Here is an 18,140-nt window from a genome sequence, read left to right as displayed (position 1 = left end):
TCATCATCAACTCATCACCGGCCCACTACCGGTCACGGGACTCTCAGAATGAGAAGGGTTGAGCCTGTAGTCTATCACGCTGGCCGAGTGTTGATTGGTAGATTTTACCTGCCGTTGAGAACATAATGGAGAACTCTCAAGCATGCAAGTTTCCTCACGATGTTTTCCTTCACCGTTTAAACCAAGGGATATTTAAATTGCTTAAATTAAAAACGCACATAACTCGACAGCCGATTGGCGCAGTTTGCAGCAACCCTGCTTTCTGAGTCCAGGGCCGTGTGTTCGATTCCCACAACTGGAAAATGTTTGAATGAGCGAATAAATTTACTGTTATATAATAATATTTGTGATGTTTGGGTGTATATATGTAAATTTCAATTTTTTCTATATAAAAATATTCATCAGTTGTCTTAGTACTCATAACACAAGCTACGCTTACTTTGGGGCTAGATGGCGGTGTGTGTACTGTAGTAGTATATTTATTTATTTATTTATTTAACTCGGCAAAGTTTATTTATTTATTTATTTAACTCGGCAAGTGATGCGATGCGTGCAGGGGCTCGAACTCGGTCTCCAAGAGATAAAAGGCGAAGCATAACCAACTCGGCTATCACCTATATGCATATCTTGTTTGGTTGAGTAAATTCTAATCCATCCATCATTCTGAGCCTATAACAGTCCTCCTAACGGGAGCCCATAATCATCACGCCGGACAGACTGGTTAGTAAACGCAGTAGATGGTAGTAGTACCACGGAGAACTCTGCTGCATATCAAACAAATTACATTATATTCCATCAGACAAGCCGAAATTGATACAGACAATTTACTAATTAATATTTGAATATTGTATTTCGAGTTATATTTCACAGAACTAAGAGCTTACAGAATCCTCATTCAGCTATTATTATATGCAGTGCACTGTAAATAAATAAATAATTAAAATAGTTTATTTTTCAAATTTTTTACACTTTTAACAAGATTGCAAGTATGGAACCTTCTTTTAGATGCAGTTAGTCCGTTATATGCGTAAAAGAAGTAAGTTGCATTTTAAAATAAATTAAGGTACAATGAAATTTAGGTAAATTAACATGTGTATGCGTGTGCGTGTGCGTGAGTGTGTATGTGATGTGTGTGTGTGCGTGGGTGTGTGTAATGAGTGAGAGTGTGAAAGTGTATAATACGAATAATAGATGCTTCAAGTAATCACTGTGTCCACAAACAGCAAAAACACCCCGCGCACGTCTCACTTAGAACCCGCGGAATGTTGCTAGCTCACAAACTTTTTCCCATTTCCACATTTTATGGTAAATATAGAACATTGGTAAGATAATTACTGTAAATTGCTAATTGGTATGAAGTGACCAACCATTTGTTCGTAAAACACTACTAAAGTGGAGTGGTTTTTGATGCTTCCATATTAGTCGAGTACACGGTTTATTATTGCCACGTTAATCGAATATTGCCATTAGAACGGTTTTTTTTTGTGGTACTACTTCGGGGGCGTTCATAAAATACGTGAGATGTTTTTGTTTCCGAGTCAAATCTCATCCAATCTTACGTTGGAGAGAGGGGGGGTCATGGCAAATATCACGCAATTTTTTTTCCTGATTGAAACAAAAAAAAATATACTATTTTGGTCTTTTTACAATAACAATCCAAAACGCCAACGCAAGAAATCCACATTTTAAAAAATCTCACGTAATGTTGGGGGACGGGGGTTGAATAAAATCTCACGACATCTCACTAGGGGGGGAGGGAGGTACAGGAAATTTAAAAAAAACACCTCACGTCGCCCCCTTAGATACTTTTCAAAATACCACAGGAAAATGCTTTGAAAAGTATTTATTAATAAAATAAAACGCGTGTGTTAACCTACTTATGTACACGAGTTACAAGTTATAACAATAGTAAAAAGGTAGCTAACACATTGAAAGTTTTATTATAACACATTATCTACTTAAATAAAGTTTATTTTAATATAACAAAAAAAAACTTTCTACATTATTAAGGAAATGGACATAATAAACCTAATTAAATTTGGAATACTAATGGACTCATTATCGGACAAACAAGTTTCACTCAACAATAAAATGAGATTTTTGTACAATCACTGCAGACTTTTACAATTGAAAGTTTTCCACTGTCAAACCTTAAAGCTGCAAACTTCAGAGTGTCGGTTTTTTGTGATGTTGTGCGTGTGCGTACGCGCATCGTAAAAATGGTAAAAATGTATTCTCATCATTTTTCATGCGCCAAAAGAAGTATAACTCCAATAAATCATCTCTGAGTCTGAACGGTTTCTAAAATAGCTGGGTCCAACTTCGCTATTCTCCTGTTCTTATAACATTCTGATAAGTGCCAACATACCTTACTGATTTTTATTAGTGAATGAAAGATCTGAAACTTTCAAAACGTATATATTTATTTGATCAACATCTTATTGATTGTCCGATAAGCGAAATAGCTGAGGGCCCCAAACACAACTAGTTGAGTACACAGTTCGAGTGCTATGTCTTTTTTGCTCTTCTCTATAATAAGGTCGGCAGGTCTGAAACTTTCTCTACTCATCTGTAACAAAAAATTCGAAGATAAATAAGAAGAATACAAAGCGGCGATAGCCTAGAGTAAGAGTTCGACTTCCTTTTCAGGGGTACTGTGTTCGGTACCCAGCATGCAAATTTTCGGAGTTATTGGCGTTTTAATTAATTAATTAAATATCACTTGCTATTACTTCGAAGAAAAATAACATGAGGAAACCTGCAATGTCTGGGAGATTTCCATAATTTTCTCGAAGGTCTGTGAAGTCTAGTGTGTGGTCTAGTCTGTGTGGTCTACAGCCTATGCTCTTCTCATTCTAAGAAAAGACCTGTGCCTTGGAGTGGGTGATAATGTGTGATGAGAGAGACATAATTCTTATTTTGTAAAAGTCCTTTTAAACTAGGGTCAAGATCTAAGTGAAAAAAAACAATTAAACAAAAATCCGAAAAACATGATTGTAAAATTTAAGTTTTCTTGTTGCCAACAAGAAAACTTAAATTTTAAATGAATAATCATAAAATGTCGTATTCTAAAAATAAATACATTTCTATAAATGTTACCTTGATATGAATTTTCTTCATTGTATTTATTTCTGTTCTTAAATTATTAATGTTTTCAATCATTTTCTTAGCTGAACCAAGCAATTTGTTTATCGTTGGTGAATCGGGCGGTTCATATTTTATTTTATTCTGAATTCTGCTAAAATCACGCAAAATGTATATGAGCGTGGTCTCCAATATATACAGCTGTTGTAGATGGTTTCCCAATATGTTTAAGCATTCAACAGTACTGGAAAAGAGAAATAAAGTACCTAAATGTGTGCACTATAAAGCTATGAAGGTCCAATATGGTATATTATGAAAATTAAGCTTAGTTTCGCTCTGAAACCTGGCGCATCGGAGCATCACCGGAGGATGCTCCGATGCGCCAGGAAGGTAAAAAATCGAGGTAAATTTTTAGTATACCTGTATGGTTTGTTTTTCCTTGTTTGTAGTCCAGCCACGGCATTAACTTTCCAGCCCCTGTTGTGAAAATTACGCAAACCACATCTCAATCGCTGTCTCTCATATGGCATTTCAATACCTAACTTTACCATATCCTCATTCTCTAATAATAGAAACGTTCTTAAATCAATGGGATTATGTTTAAAGATGTTAGTCAGGCGATCGCAATTCATACCGTATAGTAGGTGAGGTATTTCTTTTGCATACTTAGGTCTGGAAAATGAATAAAAAAAGAAAAATTGACTAGGTAGGTAGATAACTAGTTATTAAAAAAAAAAACCAATATCTATTTCGCAAATATATCACATAATTTTTTCAAAAACCTGTTGAGACGGTATATAAATAAATTCTTTAACTTTAAACTAAAGGTATGAGGGTTCTTATTTTATCGTATTATTTCATAAAAATAAAATCAGTATACATAAATATCTCAAATTATAAAGTATAAATGCTAAGAAATGTCATATTGTATTCAAGTTCGTTTGCACAAACACTCTCTGTTAAGACGACCGCCGCCAGCTACTCATGCCGAAAGAAAGTGTTGGCTACTTCAAAGACTCGGCACATATCGAACACCCGCAGTGTACATAGGTCGCGCTGGTTTCACAGCAAAACCGGTGTAATAAATATAATGATTTGGACGATTTAAATGATTAATATTTTGAATTCCTGTGGTTAGTTGGAAAACCATCGTTTATAAAGAAGAAACCCTTCGCAGGTCATGCGACGAAAATGCCCTACAAAGTGACGCCCTATTCCATCAACCTAAGGTGTAGATGTTAAGCCACATCATCATCATCATCATCATCATCATTTCAACCAATGGACGTCCACTGCTAGACATAGGTCTTTTGTAGGGAGTTCCACAATCCACGGTCTTGGGCCGCTTGCTTCCAGCGGTTCCCAGCGTCTCGCCTGATGTCATTTGTCCACCGGTTTGTTTACCGGTGCCATTCCAGCACCTTAAGACCCCAACGTCCATCGGTTCTCCGAGCTATCTGCCCTGCCACTTCAGCTTCGCGACTCGCTGAGCTGTGTCGGTAACCATAGTTCTCCTACGGACCTCCTCATTTCTGATTTGATTGATTGATTTCTGAGTTAAGTCCCACGTGCCTCGAATTGCACCGGCAACCAAGCCCTTCAGACCGGAACACGGCAATGTTGCATAGCGGCAGAAATAAGCTACACAAAAAAGCTCCACTAATACTATATACTGAGGTCAAAATAGTTTCCAAAATAGCCTGTGGGTGTACCACAAAGTAGTTCAGCGGATGAAATATAAATACTCACTTGCTCTCATCTCTTAATCCTGGATAATAATCTTGCCACAATTCCAAATTACTTAGACTATAGTTTATTTTATCAAAAACTTCTTTTTCTTTCAGTTCTTCAACTTCATATGAAGTCTTTGCATATTCTTTAAGTATGTAATTGATCTCTTCATAGTCATGAGACATTGCAATCTGTATTGGAGAGCGTTGTGATTTATCAACTATGTTCCATCTCGCTCCCTTCTTTAAAAGTATCTCGAGACATTGCGGTTGATTATGATATATTGTCCAAAAGACTGCCTGAAAAGAATAAATATCATTGTTAAAACCTAATAATATCCAACACCTGAACGTACATTCCCAACTATGTGTACATATGACTATATACATACAACTGCAGAACATATGACTGCAGAGAAAGCAACTGCAACCTGAATCCACACATGCCTATTGCCTTACTTCTTCACCTGGACAAAGGTTAACACGAGAGGTTGTGGGACCAATAATAGGGCATAGCCCTAAACAGAGATCTCTAAACCAAAGGTGTCACCAACATCCCTCTATGCAGAGTATGCACATTTGTTTGGTTAAACCACCACACGAATTTTGATAAAATTTAGCATAAACAGAGCTTACATCCTATAGCAGAAAAAAAATTATTCTCTGTTATGTTTGCGCCGCTTAGCAGTTTAAGCCATTTTGTAGAAATGTTGCATAAATAAATAAACTACGACGATACACATGTCGCGATCTAGACCCAATGTAAGCATAGCTTGCGTTATGGGTACTAAGATGACAGATGAATATTTTTATGAATAATATAATATTTATTATATGCTATATGTATTTGTGTATATTAGTTTATGTATTAGTATTTACTTTTGCGTATATATTTATTTTATATTTTGTACCACCTGCAGTTAGTTCTTTTTTTTTTCCTAAATCTTAGGGTGCCTGGCAGAGATCGCTACTAAGCGATAAAGCCGCCTTTTGTATTCTAATTCTATTTTTATGTTTCTTTTTTTCTTATATAATTCTTAATGTGGTGTACAAATAAAGAGTTATAATAAAAAAACTTTTTCCAGTTGTGGGAATCAAACCCACGGCCTAAGACTCAGAAAGCAGGGTCCCTGCCCTTGGCACCATTCGCCACCATAAAGATAAGTTACATTTTAGCTTAACGAAAAAAACTGATCCCATAGTATTAATATAAAACTACAATTAATTTGAACTAAGCATTGATAATTCAGGATGATAATAATTTTGTAAAAATTACTACTCACAACTCACAGAGGTATTGTATTTGGTCAGATTATAATTTATGATACAAAACATTTAACATTTGTTTTTTGATAAAATCTAAATCATTCCCGTTTATGCTACAAGTACATGCTACAAGTCTGGCAATAATCATTTGTGTAATGATTTCTTATTTTCAAACTAAAATAGTTCTAAATGTATGTAATAGTTTTTTGTAAAAAATAACTGTATGATAGGTATTTACAAAAAATAAAATATTGTATTATTTTATTTCATAACCGATTTAGTTACAGACTATTATGTAGCTGTTGTGCGTTATGCGTGGCATTCACTAAGTGGGCGGTACCCATCAATGAAGTACGACATCCGTCCAAATTATCATCCTAAATTAGACGAAGCATAAATTCTGGGCAACATCTAGCAGTTTATACGAAGGCCTCTCTTCCAAGAGCGAGAGTACCGTGATTATTTTATCCAAAGACTGGCTATAAGGTTTGCAGTTCAAAGATAACCTCTATTGAGTAATATTTAATTTGATGGCCGGGTGTGCCTATTACAGTGAATACACGCTTGTAGGAGTGAGAACAGGAAGATTTTAATTATTTACTTACAGTCCAGCCCTGTCGATCTCTCATTTCAATGTTAATATCCTTTTCTAAAATTAATTCAACTACAGATACCCGTCCACTAATAGCAGCTCGCATAAGTGGTGTCACACCATATTTATCACCAATGTTGAGCAAGGAGCCTTTTTTTATTAGATTGGAGACAATGTTGTATGTTACAATCTCATCAGCACTGCTATTTGAACATGCCAACATAAGTGGTGTTGCAGAATCTGGAAAAATAACACAATTAAAAATAATAACAAAAAACTAGTAATAAATGATAATTAGGTTTTTATTGAAAGATTTCATTTTGTAACAATTAGGATGTCTATTGATGTCTGCATTATTTTTATGTAAAAAAATTGGATAAAAGAAAGCTATTTTCTTGCTTAACTTTAAATACCAGCTACACTATTGAGGCTGCCTATTTTGTGTGAATTATTTTGGCAACTGGTTGGAGAAGTTGAGACATGAAAGTCTTAAGCACGAACCTGCATGTATATTGGGATCAGCCCCCTTATCCAATAGGAATTGGACAATATTTTCTTGGGCATGAAAACAGGCATGTGAAAGAGGTGTCCAGCCACTTTCCAGTTTGGTGTTCACATTGTCCCTCAGATCTGAAAGACATTGTTTGAATTAAATGAATTGCTTTTGTATTTTAATCCTGAAACACATACAACTAACATATGGAACCGGGGTTGTGGCAATTTTGGGATGTGAGCAGTCCATATCATCCAAAATTGGAACTCATCAGCCATTTTCTGTGCCATGTTTCATACTTTAAGTATACAAAATACCACTACCCTGTTTAAAGCTGAATTAGGTATTTATTGCAATACATAGTGTGTTTCTATAGATTTTTTATAGATTGTTTTCTTTAATTCTCAAGGTAGTATAATATAATATTTAGTTTGCCAATCTACATTAAAACAACATAATGGGTCTAAGCTTTGTATTCCTATTTCCTATGTCTAAAGAACTGTTTTCCATAAAATATTACTGTTGATTATGATGATGACTAATAAAAATGACTAATAATAACTCCAGTATTCTCTCTATAATTCTTGATCAAAATTCACAAGCACAATAATTAATGTGATTTGGATAGATCTCTCACTCTCACTGTAACATTGTGTTTTAGGTGTGAGACTATGGTTATAATAAAAATATGAATATAAGCAACATATTCATAGATTAATGAATAGGAACCAAATAATCATGTCTCTCAACCCTGGATCTACAATTAGTCCAAAGAAGGGCATAAATATAGGGCAGCATTTGAGATAAATTTCTTTGTGAATGGAACCCTTTAATAAATTTGTATCTATTAGGTACCAATTTTAAATTTGTTTAAGCAAGTTTTTCATTTTTAAGCATACTATATAATTAAAATTTTGGCCCCCCCGCAGATCCATTAGTTTGTTTGTAATCAGAATTGTTTTCCAAGGAAATTAAGAAGTACCTTCACTGATAACTTTAGCAGTTCCTTCAAGATCTCCATTTATAATAGCATCTTGTAACTTTGTTTCAGACTTTGGTCTTGTGTCTTCCAAAGGTTTAGAAAATTTATATCGATCCTGAAATGAAATAATTTTTCTAAAAAAATAGTGCTAATTGCATCTTATAAAAATGTCTTAATTTGAATCAATCAATCAATTAAATTATATATTAATATATTGAGTTACATTAAATTAGTTAATTTTTTTGTTATGAGATATTGGGGATATACTGAAGTAGATTATAATATTGTATGTGAAGTAAACTCACTATCAGATAGGCAAAAAATTCATGACATAGTAAATAGTCTTTTGATAACTCAAGAGTTGTTGGGCTTAATCTCTTTTAGAGTTTCTTAACCCTTGTCTCACTTTTCACTCACTGATTTTAGAGAACTAAACTTACTCGCCACTCTGTATCTCCAGATTAAGTAGTTCACACAAATATTTTATTATAAATGTCTATGTATAACATGTGATTCTATTGGTGGTGCTTAGAATGAATAAATAGCAATAAGTAAATACCAGGATAACCATTTAGTTAATGTATAGATTATAAAAGAAGGAGTGTAGAGCAATGCTTCCTTAAGCAGTGGGAATCTGACCAACTAATATAAATACCATTTTTTTCATATTTAATACAGAAAATGTGATGTGTGCTGGTTGAACAAAACGTGTAAAATCCTCCACAAATAATATTGATAATTTACATTTTTGTCTATAATGTGTATTTGTTTGTATTCTATATTGAAGGATGCAGCACAGCAATTCAAGTGGTTGTCGTGCGAAATAGTGCAGTGCGAATACCGGCTGGTTCAGTTATCAAATCATAATAATAACTTGCTAAACTTTAAACTAACAAAATAACAAACCTGTTTATCAGAAAAACCGTAATCATCGCTATCGGAATCTTCATCCGAAAGCCCAGCCGGTCTAAAGTTTGCCATATTTAGTATTTCGCAAATAGTAAAGAAATATTTAATTATAAATAAATGGTTGTCTAAATATCCCCCTTGAGCAACAGTTTATTTGACATTTCGAATCCTAAAGAACTAGAGATTTAATAAATTTTAAACAATTCAATTTTTAAAGACTCAGTCAATGAGTCGAGTTGAAAAACGCATTCAGCATTTCTCAATTCTCACTCAGTGTTTTCAATTTTGTTTTGACATTGACAATTGACATTCCATATTGACATATCATGTTATTTTTTCTTTATTCAGTCCCGGAAAAGGCAAAGGTATATCACCATACAGCCAATCATACCCTAGTATTATCATATGCAAGTTGGCAATAATACAATACCAATGACAGTACCTTTTTTATTTGTCTCCTTTGAGATAGGCAAAGTTAAAACCTATACGGTACATCGTTATTGTTATAATCTTAAAATTGTTTATTTTGGCAAGGGGAATCTTAACCGGGATTCTGTGTGAGGATTTATGATTTTCTGGATCTGTTCTAAACTTGGCACTGGCACGTCTGCTTCTTTGGGAGGATGAGGAAAATAATATCATCTGGGACGTTTTGGTTGACGACGCGACACGCACTGGTAGAGAAACCATGCTCTATACATATTGCGTAATGCCACCACGAATCACGATGTAGGAATTAGGAACGCTTTCCAAAAATGAACAAGCAGTTAGTACATTGTACGACAATTTTTGGATAGTTTTAGTAGTGGGTAGTTTTACAGGAACTATTATTCGGTGTTCTGCTAATTTCGCGAGTTTAAGGATCTCATAAAGTGCCTCAGTAGCTCATTTTATCTCAGATCTAAAGCTGAAGGTTTTTTAGACAAGTACGTTTTTTTGGACTAGACCTTGGCTTAGTCGGGGCCCTACAGTAATCCATCAGCAAACCTTTCATGCTCTTCTTGATTATTAGCTGGACTTCTGGTGTTCTGTAGGATGCCCTAACATACTGTCAATGTTATCCAGTTTTTTCTTAGAGTTGTATACCAAATTTAAATAGAAAGCATGATGCCGATTTCCTGATTTGTTAGAATACGAAACGTCATGCAGGAATTTGTAGTTCTGTTAATATCAAAATCCTTTAGAAAGGAAAGTTGCCGTTAACTATTCTAGTTCTACTAGTTGCGGTTAGATGCAAAAATTTATAACAGTTCCCACCAAGTCTACTGAGGTTTCGCTGAGAAACAGAAATACTTACCTACTGATCCTCTAAAGTCATCAATGTCGAAATATACATCCATCGTTCTAGCGGACTGATTCTAGAGAGATGATTATAGGCTGTAATTAGTAAATTTAGTGCCGCAAACTGCTGTGATCCTCTGAATCATCAGGTCATTATTTTTAGGGTTCCGTTAGGCACCAAGTTGGTAAAAACGAACCCTTATGGTGTGACTCGGTCCAAGTGTCTGTGTTATAATACTCTACTATCGATATCAAATTTGGAATAGTTATTGCTTGGTTAAAATTACGAAACGATTGGAACTGTGAGGCATCGTAAGGGTTTGCAGGCGAAGTGCTTCGTATACGCACCGCAAATATCTTGAATACCCTTTCGTAATAACTATTTTACAGGCGAGTTACACCTTAGGCTGCTTCATCAATTAACGTCAGGTGAGATTACAACCAAGAGCTAAGGACCAATCAAATAAAAATAAGTCTGTTTTCATTGCAAAGCGTCGAAATTATTATAAAGCGGGTTTTTTGAAAAGGATTGAATTTTAATTATTTCTTTCTAAAATACCATACTTAGTTTTCTCCCATCTGAAATACATTGTGTTGATAGGAGTTCGTGTTTATGTAATTGTTATATTTTTTATTATATCTACTATATCAGGAAACTTAAAACCATTTCTTAATCTAGCAAGAGGCTAAAATGGAAAATTCGAAGTGGGATAATTCGGAAGGAATTTATTTGACCGTCATTAAAAAATAAATTTTTAGACTACATAGATATTAGCATTATTGTGAAATTGCTCGTTTATTTACATTCTCATCATCATTTCAACCTATGGACGTCCACGGTTAGAGATATTATGTCTCTTGTACGGAGCTCCAAGATCCACGATTCCGGGCTGTTTGTTTCCAGCGCCTACCAGCGACTACTTTGATGTCGTCTGTCTTAATAATGATATACGTAGTTAATAATTAGCAGTACGTAAAGTTCAAGATTTGCATACTCGCAATTGTGGAGTCGATTTTGAGTATCCAAACCCTTGTAACGACAAAGCAAAATGGGCCTAATTTTCCTTGTCTTAAGAGACGCAAACTCTGTAACCCTGCTTTTAATTTTGTCAAGTACGCTTGCTTTAGTGTGGAATAAATTTTGCTTTAAACAGAGATTTGTAAACTCTATTTTACTTAAATGTTACAGTGTATCGATAGTCAAAACCGACCTTCGGTAAGGAGCGTACAAATCTTATAAAACGGTACTATGGTATGGCATGGTATAGTAACTATTAATACATTAGGTACCTTCCAAGGTACGGTCTGACTCTGATTTGACTCGCATTTGCCAGTGTTTTTATCTGCTTCGCTCCCAGTCAATTAAGTGGATATGGAGAGCCTTAATGATGTGCGAAGAAGCGAATGGATATCGATGAATTGTAACGAAGACGTGATTAGGCCTGCGTAATGTCTAATAAAGATTACTGTAACTAATCGACTACATTTGAGCAGGTAGCAAATCGATACAAATCAATGTCGATATTGTTCTTTTAGTGATTATTAATATATATGAGATATAACGAAGTTGATAGCTCCTTCTTAAAACTAAAATAGATTTTGATTTGACGACACCGATAAATATAATATACCGAAGAGTACAATTATTATTTTACGCCTTGAATAGTCAGAAGGGTCATTCGTCACAACTTTTAAGGAGGGCGTAGTGAAATTCTGAAGTGTGGTTCTTAAGCTTGGAAGTCATTCTTCGCGTCGGAAGGTAAGGATAATAGGCAACAGTTCCAATTAAGCGACGACGAGGGCGTTTGTTAACATTTAATTAACGTCAGGGAGCTATTGTGTTGCCGTCGGGCTCCAGGGCCGCCGAGCTTCGTCTGTTGCGTCTTGATGAGCCCACAAGTCATAGCGTTTTGAATTACAACTGACTCTTGTCGGAAAGTTTTGGGTGGATTGAAATATACACGTTACATTGCCGGTTTAGACTACGATATCTTGCTTTTATTCACACAAAACAGCGATGGAAAGTAAATGATTGAATGATTAAATTATATCTGTATTCTGTGCGCTGCGTTTGTTGATGGGAGTAGATGGTGGGACCCGCACTCCTCGCAGGTGCCGCTTGCTAATGATGCGATGCCGCGGGGCAACTTTGGCGTTGACATAAGGCACTCTCATTGGAACATCTATAAGCATCCTTTTTGTCAAGCTATGCTTTATTTAATGTTTTATTCTTTTATAAGGTTCGTAAACATCTTAATATTGCAGTAAAATTATTTTAATTGTTACCTATGTGTTAAGATCTGCTGTTATGACCTAGGTAGCAAGTAGGGACGTATCTAATGTTATATTAGGTCGAATATATTGTATAGGGATCCGTATTCTTTAAGTTATTAATATCTCGATATCTAGATATAATAGGCAGGTATGCAGGCACATCTGCCTACCCAATTTTACCTAACATTTCCGGGTTCATTTGAAAATCGAAAATAATTGCAAGCGGAACCGCGCTTACCCCAACCAGCATCCAGCGACCATCTAATAGCGTAGCTCAACTTAACTCTTAGGAGTTGAGGCCTATGCCCAGATTTGCGAAATTTATATGAGTAAACGTTACTTAGGTACTTATCGCAATCAATTGAATACCGAAACCTAAACTAACCTAACCTAAATAATTTTTTTCGTGGGGAATTCTTCATGGATCCGACCGGGCCACGGTGGTTATGTCGGACTCGTACCGGTTAAAACCCCGCGGTGTTTCAACCAGTCGCCTGGTGGCTGGGCCAAGCGTACGCCTTCGCATACATCCCATAGCCACAATCATCTCCAAACGCCAACGCCCTACTAGTCGGTGTACCTCAAACACACCTGGTGGTACCTACACATGAAACAGTTACTTTCAAGTGTCAGCCATCTGGTATTGAGTGAGCAAAACAAATGGTATCTAAATGTAATTTGTAACACTTTTTCAATGTTCCCGAAGAAGTATTTCCAAATGTAATAAGGATTTTTCCGTACGCCGTTGAAGGTATGAGATTTGATTTATCGCAGCGGGCGAGTAGCGCTGACCGTCCGGGCCGGCCTGCCGGCTGCTCGCCGGACGCGTTATTAAACTTTTCCCCATATTAAACATTCCGGAGACGAATACATTTTATTGTTGCCTCGGACCGACGTCAGAGGCCCCTACAAAGCGAAACTCAAAGACGGCAATTGCGAAATAAATTGAAAGCAATTTGATATTGCGTTGTAAGTAATAGCCGACAGAAGCCCGCAACCCTATAGGAGCCTGGAGATTTAGAAAACTTTTTGCGGCCCACTTGAATCTGCCTCTTTGTTGAAACTCGGGACTTTGGCGTAATCGTATAATATTATTTATGCCAACAAGTAATGAAAGTGACTGTACCCAGAGGGCTTTTTGGAGAGTTTCGGGAACATAATTTAACAACTATGGTCGCAAACTTTACAAGCCCAGACTGTCGGATAGGATTCGTATCTAGTTAATCTAGTTTTCTATCTTCAATGTAACTTATTACCCTCTAAAAACTATGGTTCTGTGAATTAAGATTATTTTCTTTATTCTTACCCGTAGAGAATAGGCAATGGTATATTAACATATAGCCATGTCTTTAGTGTTTAATATTCATGTCCAATTTGATTGCTTGGCGTAAATCCATGTCTTTGTTGTTGCTAAAGAAGTTAAAATAAAATTTAATATCTTTATTTTGCTTAACGAAACAATAAATGCTAGTTTACACTGAAACATACTGGCAACAACTAAAGTAAAACTTACTTGAGGCAAAAAATAGAAATGTAAGCCCGTAATGCTTTCGGAAGTCACCTTTAGTTTAGGGCGGAGTGACCTCTCAATTAACTATGAATATTCATCTATATACAATCAAAGTCTACAAGTAACCCATCCGTGGTAATGCTCAGGAGGCAGCGCATTGGAAACAATCGAATTGTTAGCATATAAAAGGTAGTAAAAAAGTACAAAGTATCTGATAATAACTATTCATCATCATATCAACCCATTACCGGCGCACTATAGGGTACGGGTCTCCTCCCACAATGAAAAGGGGTTAAGGCCGTAATTCATCACGTTGGTCCAGTGCAGATTGGTGGACTCCACACACCTTTGAGATCATTGTGGAGAACTCTCAGGCATGCAGGTTCCCCCGCGAGGTTTTGCTTCGCCGTTGAAGCTAGTAATATTTTTGTTGCTTAAAAACGCACATCACTTAGGTACACAAGTACCTAATAGTAGAGATTAGTGACACACAGCTCGTCCGGGGAAGTTCTATTGCCATGCTTATTTCTGCCGCTAAGCAGCATTGTTGCAATTCTCTGTTGCGGTCTACAGGGCGTGGTTGCTGGTGAAATTACAGGCTAATGTGCCTAGGCTAGGCACATTAGCCTGTAATGCCTAGGCTAGCTAGGCTTAACACCTAGCCTCAAATTGATGGACACAGGGCGGCATGTTGCAGAACGTGCTGACTGTATGTCCCGTGAAGCGTTGCCATGTTTATGATGTTTTGAATTTAGAATTTTTTTATAGGCGATTGTTTCCTCTTACTATCAAGTGGGCCATCTGCTTGGTCCGTCAATTATTCCTATAAGACAAATATAACTTAGAAAACTTAAAGAATAACTACTACATAAATTTAATATATTTCTGAAAACCTGGGTTAAGTATAAATTTCGTGCCAAAACAAGAGTACCTATCTAGATACCAATAAGGAGGCCTTTCAACTCACTCGTTGCAATCTAGATATTATATTGTGACGATAAAACACAATGTAGGCAATTATTATAAAATTTGGAAATAAATCAATGAAATAGCTTCTTGTAGATTATTGAATTGGACGCACGTCGCACAGGCTAAGTGATTGGATAGGACCATTATCTCGTATCTGCTGATTTCTACATAGGTACCGACATCTCTGGATTACTTACTTACTTAAACCAATGAATGTAAATGGGCGTTTTCTAACTACGAATATAAATTTATTATACCTTAGGTAGCTAGGAGCGTATTTCACAGTATTTTTTCCAAAATAATTAAGTTCTTAGTAAATTAATATTCTTTCATTGTACAATGTTCGACCTTTCATGAAATGTTTGACTTTCATCTCATAACTACAGCGTAATAAATAAGACTGTAGTAAAACAACATTATTAAATATTGTCTCTTTACAATTTTTTTTTGTATCAATAAAAACTACATTTATCTTACGACTGTTGTCCAATGCACTTTATTTCATTTGCAAAAATAAGCTTTCCTTATACTCGTACAAGTAAATACAAAAATATTTGTAACGGTAGGTAAGTACTTCATAACATCAGCAAGATTTAATAAATTAGGCTCTCTCACAGATTCAATGTCTAACATATTCGTATACAAGTATTAATATAGGATCGTAAGAATATAGTAAGAAGCTAGAGAGTTACGAGGTAGACTTATGGCTTCCATTCAGTGGAAGAGAGATAATGCTTGCAGGCAATCACATAAGTGGATCAAATAGCTGGAGTCCATTTGGATAATGAACTAGCGACTGTAGCGAGTACCGACTTTTATTGTATTGCCGTTACTATATTATTTTACTGGTATTTAACTTTATAAAGGGTACCTTCTTATAATCTCTGTGAAAATTATTTTGGCACCGTTGGTTTATTAAGCCTGCGCTGCCGTAAGCGGACGTGTGAATTGTGAACTAAAAGCACACATTCACAGCTTTACACTGTGACGATAAAACATATTTTTTGGATTGCCATTTATAAATAACACCGCTAAGGCGCACCTGTCCTTAATATTGTCAATAAGCTTAATAATATATGGATTTACTGCGTGCAAGACGGATTGAAAATTAAAAAAATATAGGTATATTGCGTGGGTGCGGGGTTCCGTAAGATATCGCAAATAATAATTTGTATTAAATGTACTTACCTACATTGATTACCTACATGATGGCGTAGGTATCTAATTATTTACGGATTTCTCCCAAATACAGAAAATAAATTTTTAGTTGTTTCCCGAAGAGTATGTGAGACTCGCTGGCCATGTGGTCAAAATACACTGCTTAGATATATTATTTTTGTTTTATATTTGTTAATATATAAATGTTACAAAAATATTATATTTTGTTATGAAATCAGACAAGAACTACTTTAAGGTCTTGAAAATGTAATTTATTTTTTCAAGACGTATAAATATGCCAGCATTCCAAAAATAAAGTCCTTTAAAACTTTCTTTTTAGCGATTCCGTACTTAGACTCCGCCTTAAACCCTTACCCTTACCCTTAGTTTATAAGTTTTGTCATCTATATTTTTATTTTTTGGTGTGGTCAAGAGTTTTATTAAACCGTCAGCAAAGCAAAGTTTTCTATGGTGCACATTACCATGGAACTGTGTACCATTGAAATACTTTTACGTTTTTATGTTAATAGGATGGTACTAGCATACGAGCTGGCACAACACAACTGGGGTTCACAACATCAGTCGGATCATCTGAATTTGATTAATGATTACCGCCATATTTGGAGCACCAGAGACACCGCTAATGCGTATTTTGAATGGATTTTGATGTTAGTATGTCTATAGCTTTTATCATCGTATTATTGCGAGTTGATCCAACTGATACACATCCACTGCTAGTAAAGCTCTCGTGGAGCGTTTGGACTCCATAATCCTGTCATTGAGTAACTCATAATAATTCTTATAATAATTATAATTGTTAGTTTACTAGAATCGACCCCCCACTGGTTTAATTATGTCTTAGCATGTACTTGGTACAATTACTGAGTAAACCAACATTAATTTTGCTACTTGTCAACCCCAGGTCGTCATCGTTGTTTCAATCAATTGATGTCTACTCAGGACCCTTTCGCCCTGACTCTTAAAGGGATTCATATACATCACGGTTTAGTTTTAGCGAATTCTTGCGATTACATGACTGCGTTGTGCGATAGAAAACTTTGTATTAATTTAAACAACTTTTCCGTGGTCGGAAAGCCCCGTTCATTGGACGTTTCATATAGAAGTTGAACGTTGCTGCACATAACAGGTAAAACATAGCTCTGGTTATTCTCGGTGCTTTACTGCTGCAAGGATTTAATGAAAACTACGGTTTACCGTATAATTTAAGTTTGAATAAATAAATATTCAGAAACATGTAAGTACCAAACTACTCGGGCTTGGCCGTTCTTTAAAAGCAATCACATGTTGTACAGACTTTGTTAACGTGAAGGTATAAAATAAAACTCGATAACAAAGTATCGCGCAATGTATTCGGTATGGATTGAATTATGGAAGAGGCGAAACTGGGCCGGTGTAAGGACAAGGGGGGAAATGGAAAATGTCTGTTGCCAAGTTGCGGGCCTAACACCTCCTGGACAGTGCCGATAATGGATTGTTCAGATACCATACTGGCACTTATGGTAACATGCGATAGTATTAAGCGGATTGGGTATATATCTATCAGATAAAGATATTTTCAATATTTAATTAGGAATTGGAATGGAGTGAATTGTGGGAGGTAGCAAGCGTTCATACAATTTTAACTTCGGGCCTCGGCATATATCAGGCAGCTGGAAACAATGTAAAGATCGATGGTTGCAGCTGCTGTGGTGCACATAATAGAGAGCGATGTAATCAATAGTCTTTGTGATTCTTCTGGAATGCCTAGGATCACACTTCATGGGCCGTACTTCTTACATAGATGAAATGAAACGAGTGCAGGAAGCCTCTAAATACATGCGGCACTAGACCGGGGAATGTGGAAACCAGTCAGCAAAAGCGACAGGGTTATA

General features: G+C 35.8%; 1 protein-coding gene across 1 annotated transcript; it reads right to left on the bottom strand.

Annotated features, from left to right (window-relative positions):
- Window positions 1-2,402: 2,402 nt before the first annotated feature.
- LOC120624102 (ankyrin repeat, SAM and basic leucine zipper domain-containing protein 1) lies at window positions 2,403-9,323 on the bottom strand. The gene is made up of 8 exons (XM_039890454.1): window positions 9,054-9,323; window positions 8,148-8,262; window positions 7,174-7,302; window positions 6,686-6,912; window positions 4,834-5,114; window positions 3,505-3,756; window positions 3,100-3,328; window positions 2,403-2,569 (listed from the first exon to the last, which is right to left on the bottom strand). Exons 1-8 carry the CDS (start codon window positions 9,126-9,128, stop codon window positions 2,423-2,425), a joined length of 1,455 nt encoding a protein of 484 aa, XP_039746388.1. The 5' UTR covers window positions 9,129-9,323; the 3' UTR covers window positions 2,403-2,422.
- Window positions 9,324-18,140: the final 8,817 nt, after the last annotated feature.

The sequence above is a fragment of the Pararge aegeria genome, chromosome 5, assembly GCF_905163445.1.
Source record: "Pararge aegeria chromosome 5, ilParAegt1.1, whole genome shotgun sequence".
NCBI classification, from domain to species: domain Eukaryota; kingdom Metazoa; phylum Arthropoda; class Insecta; order Lepidoptera; family Nymphalidae; genus Pararge; species Pararge aegeria.
This window is presented reverse-complemented; position numbering and strand designations above follow the sequence as displayed.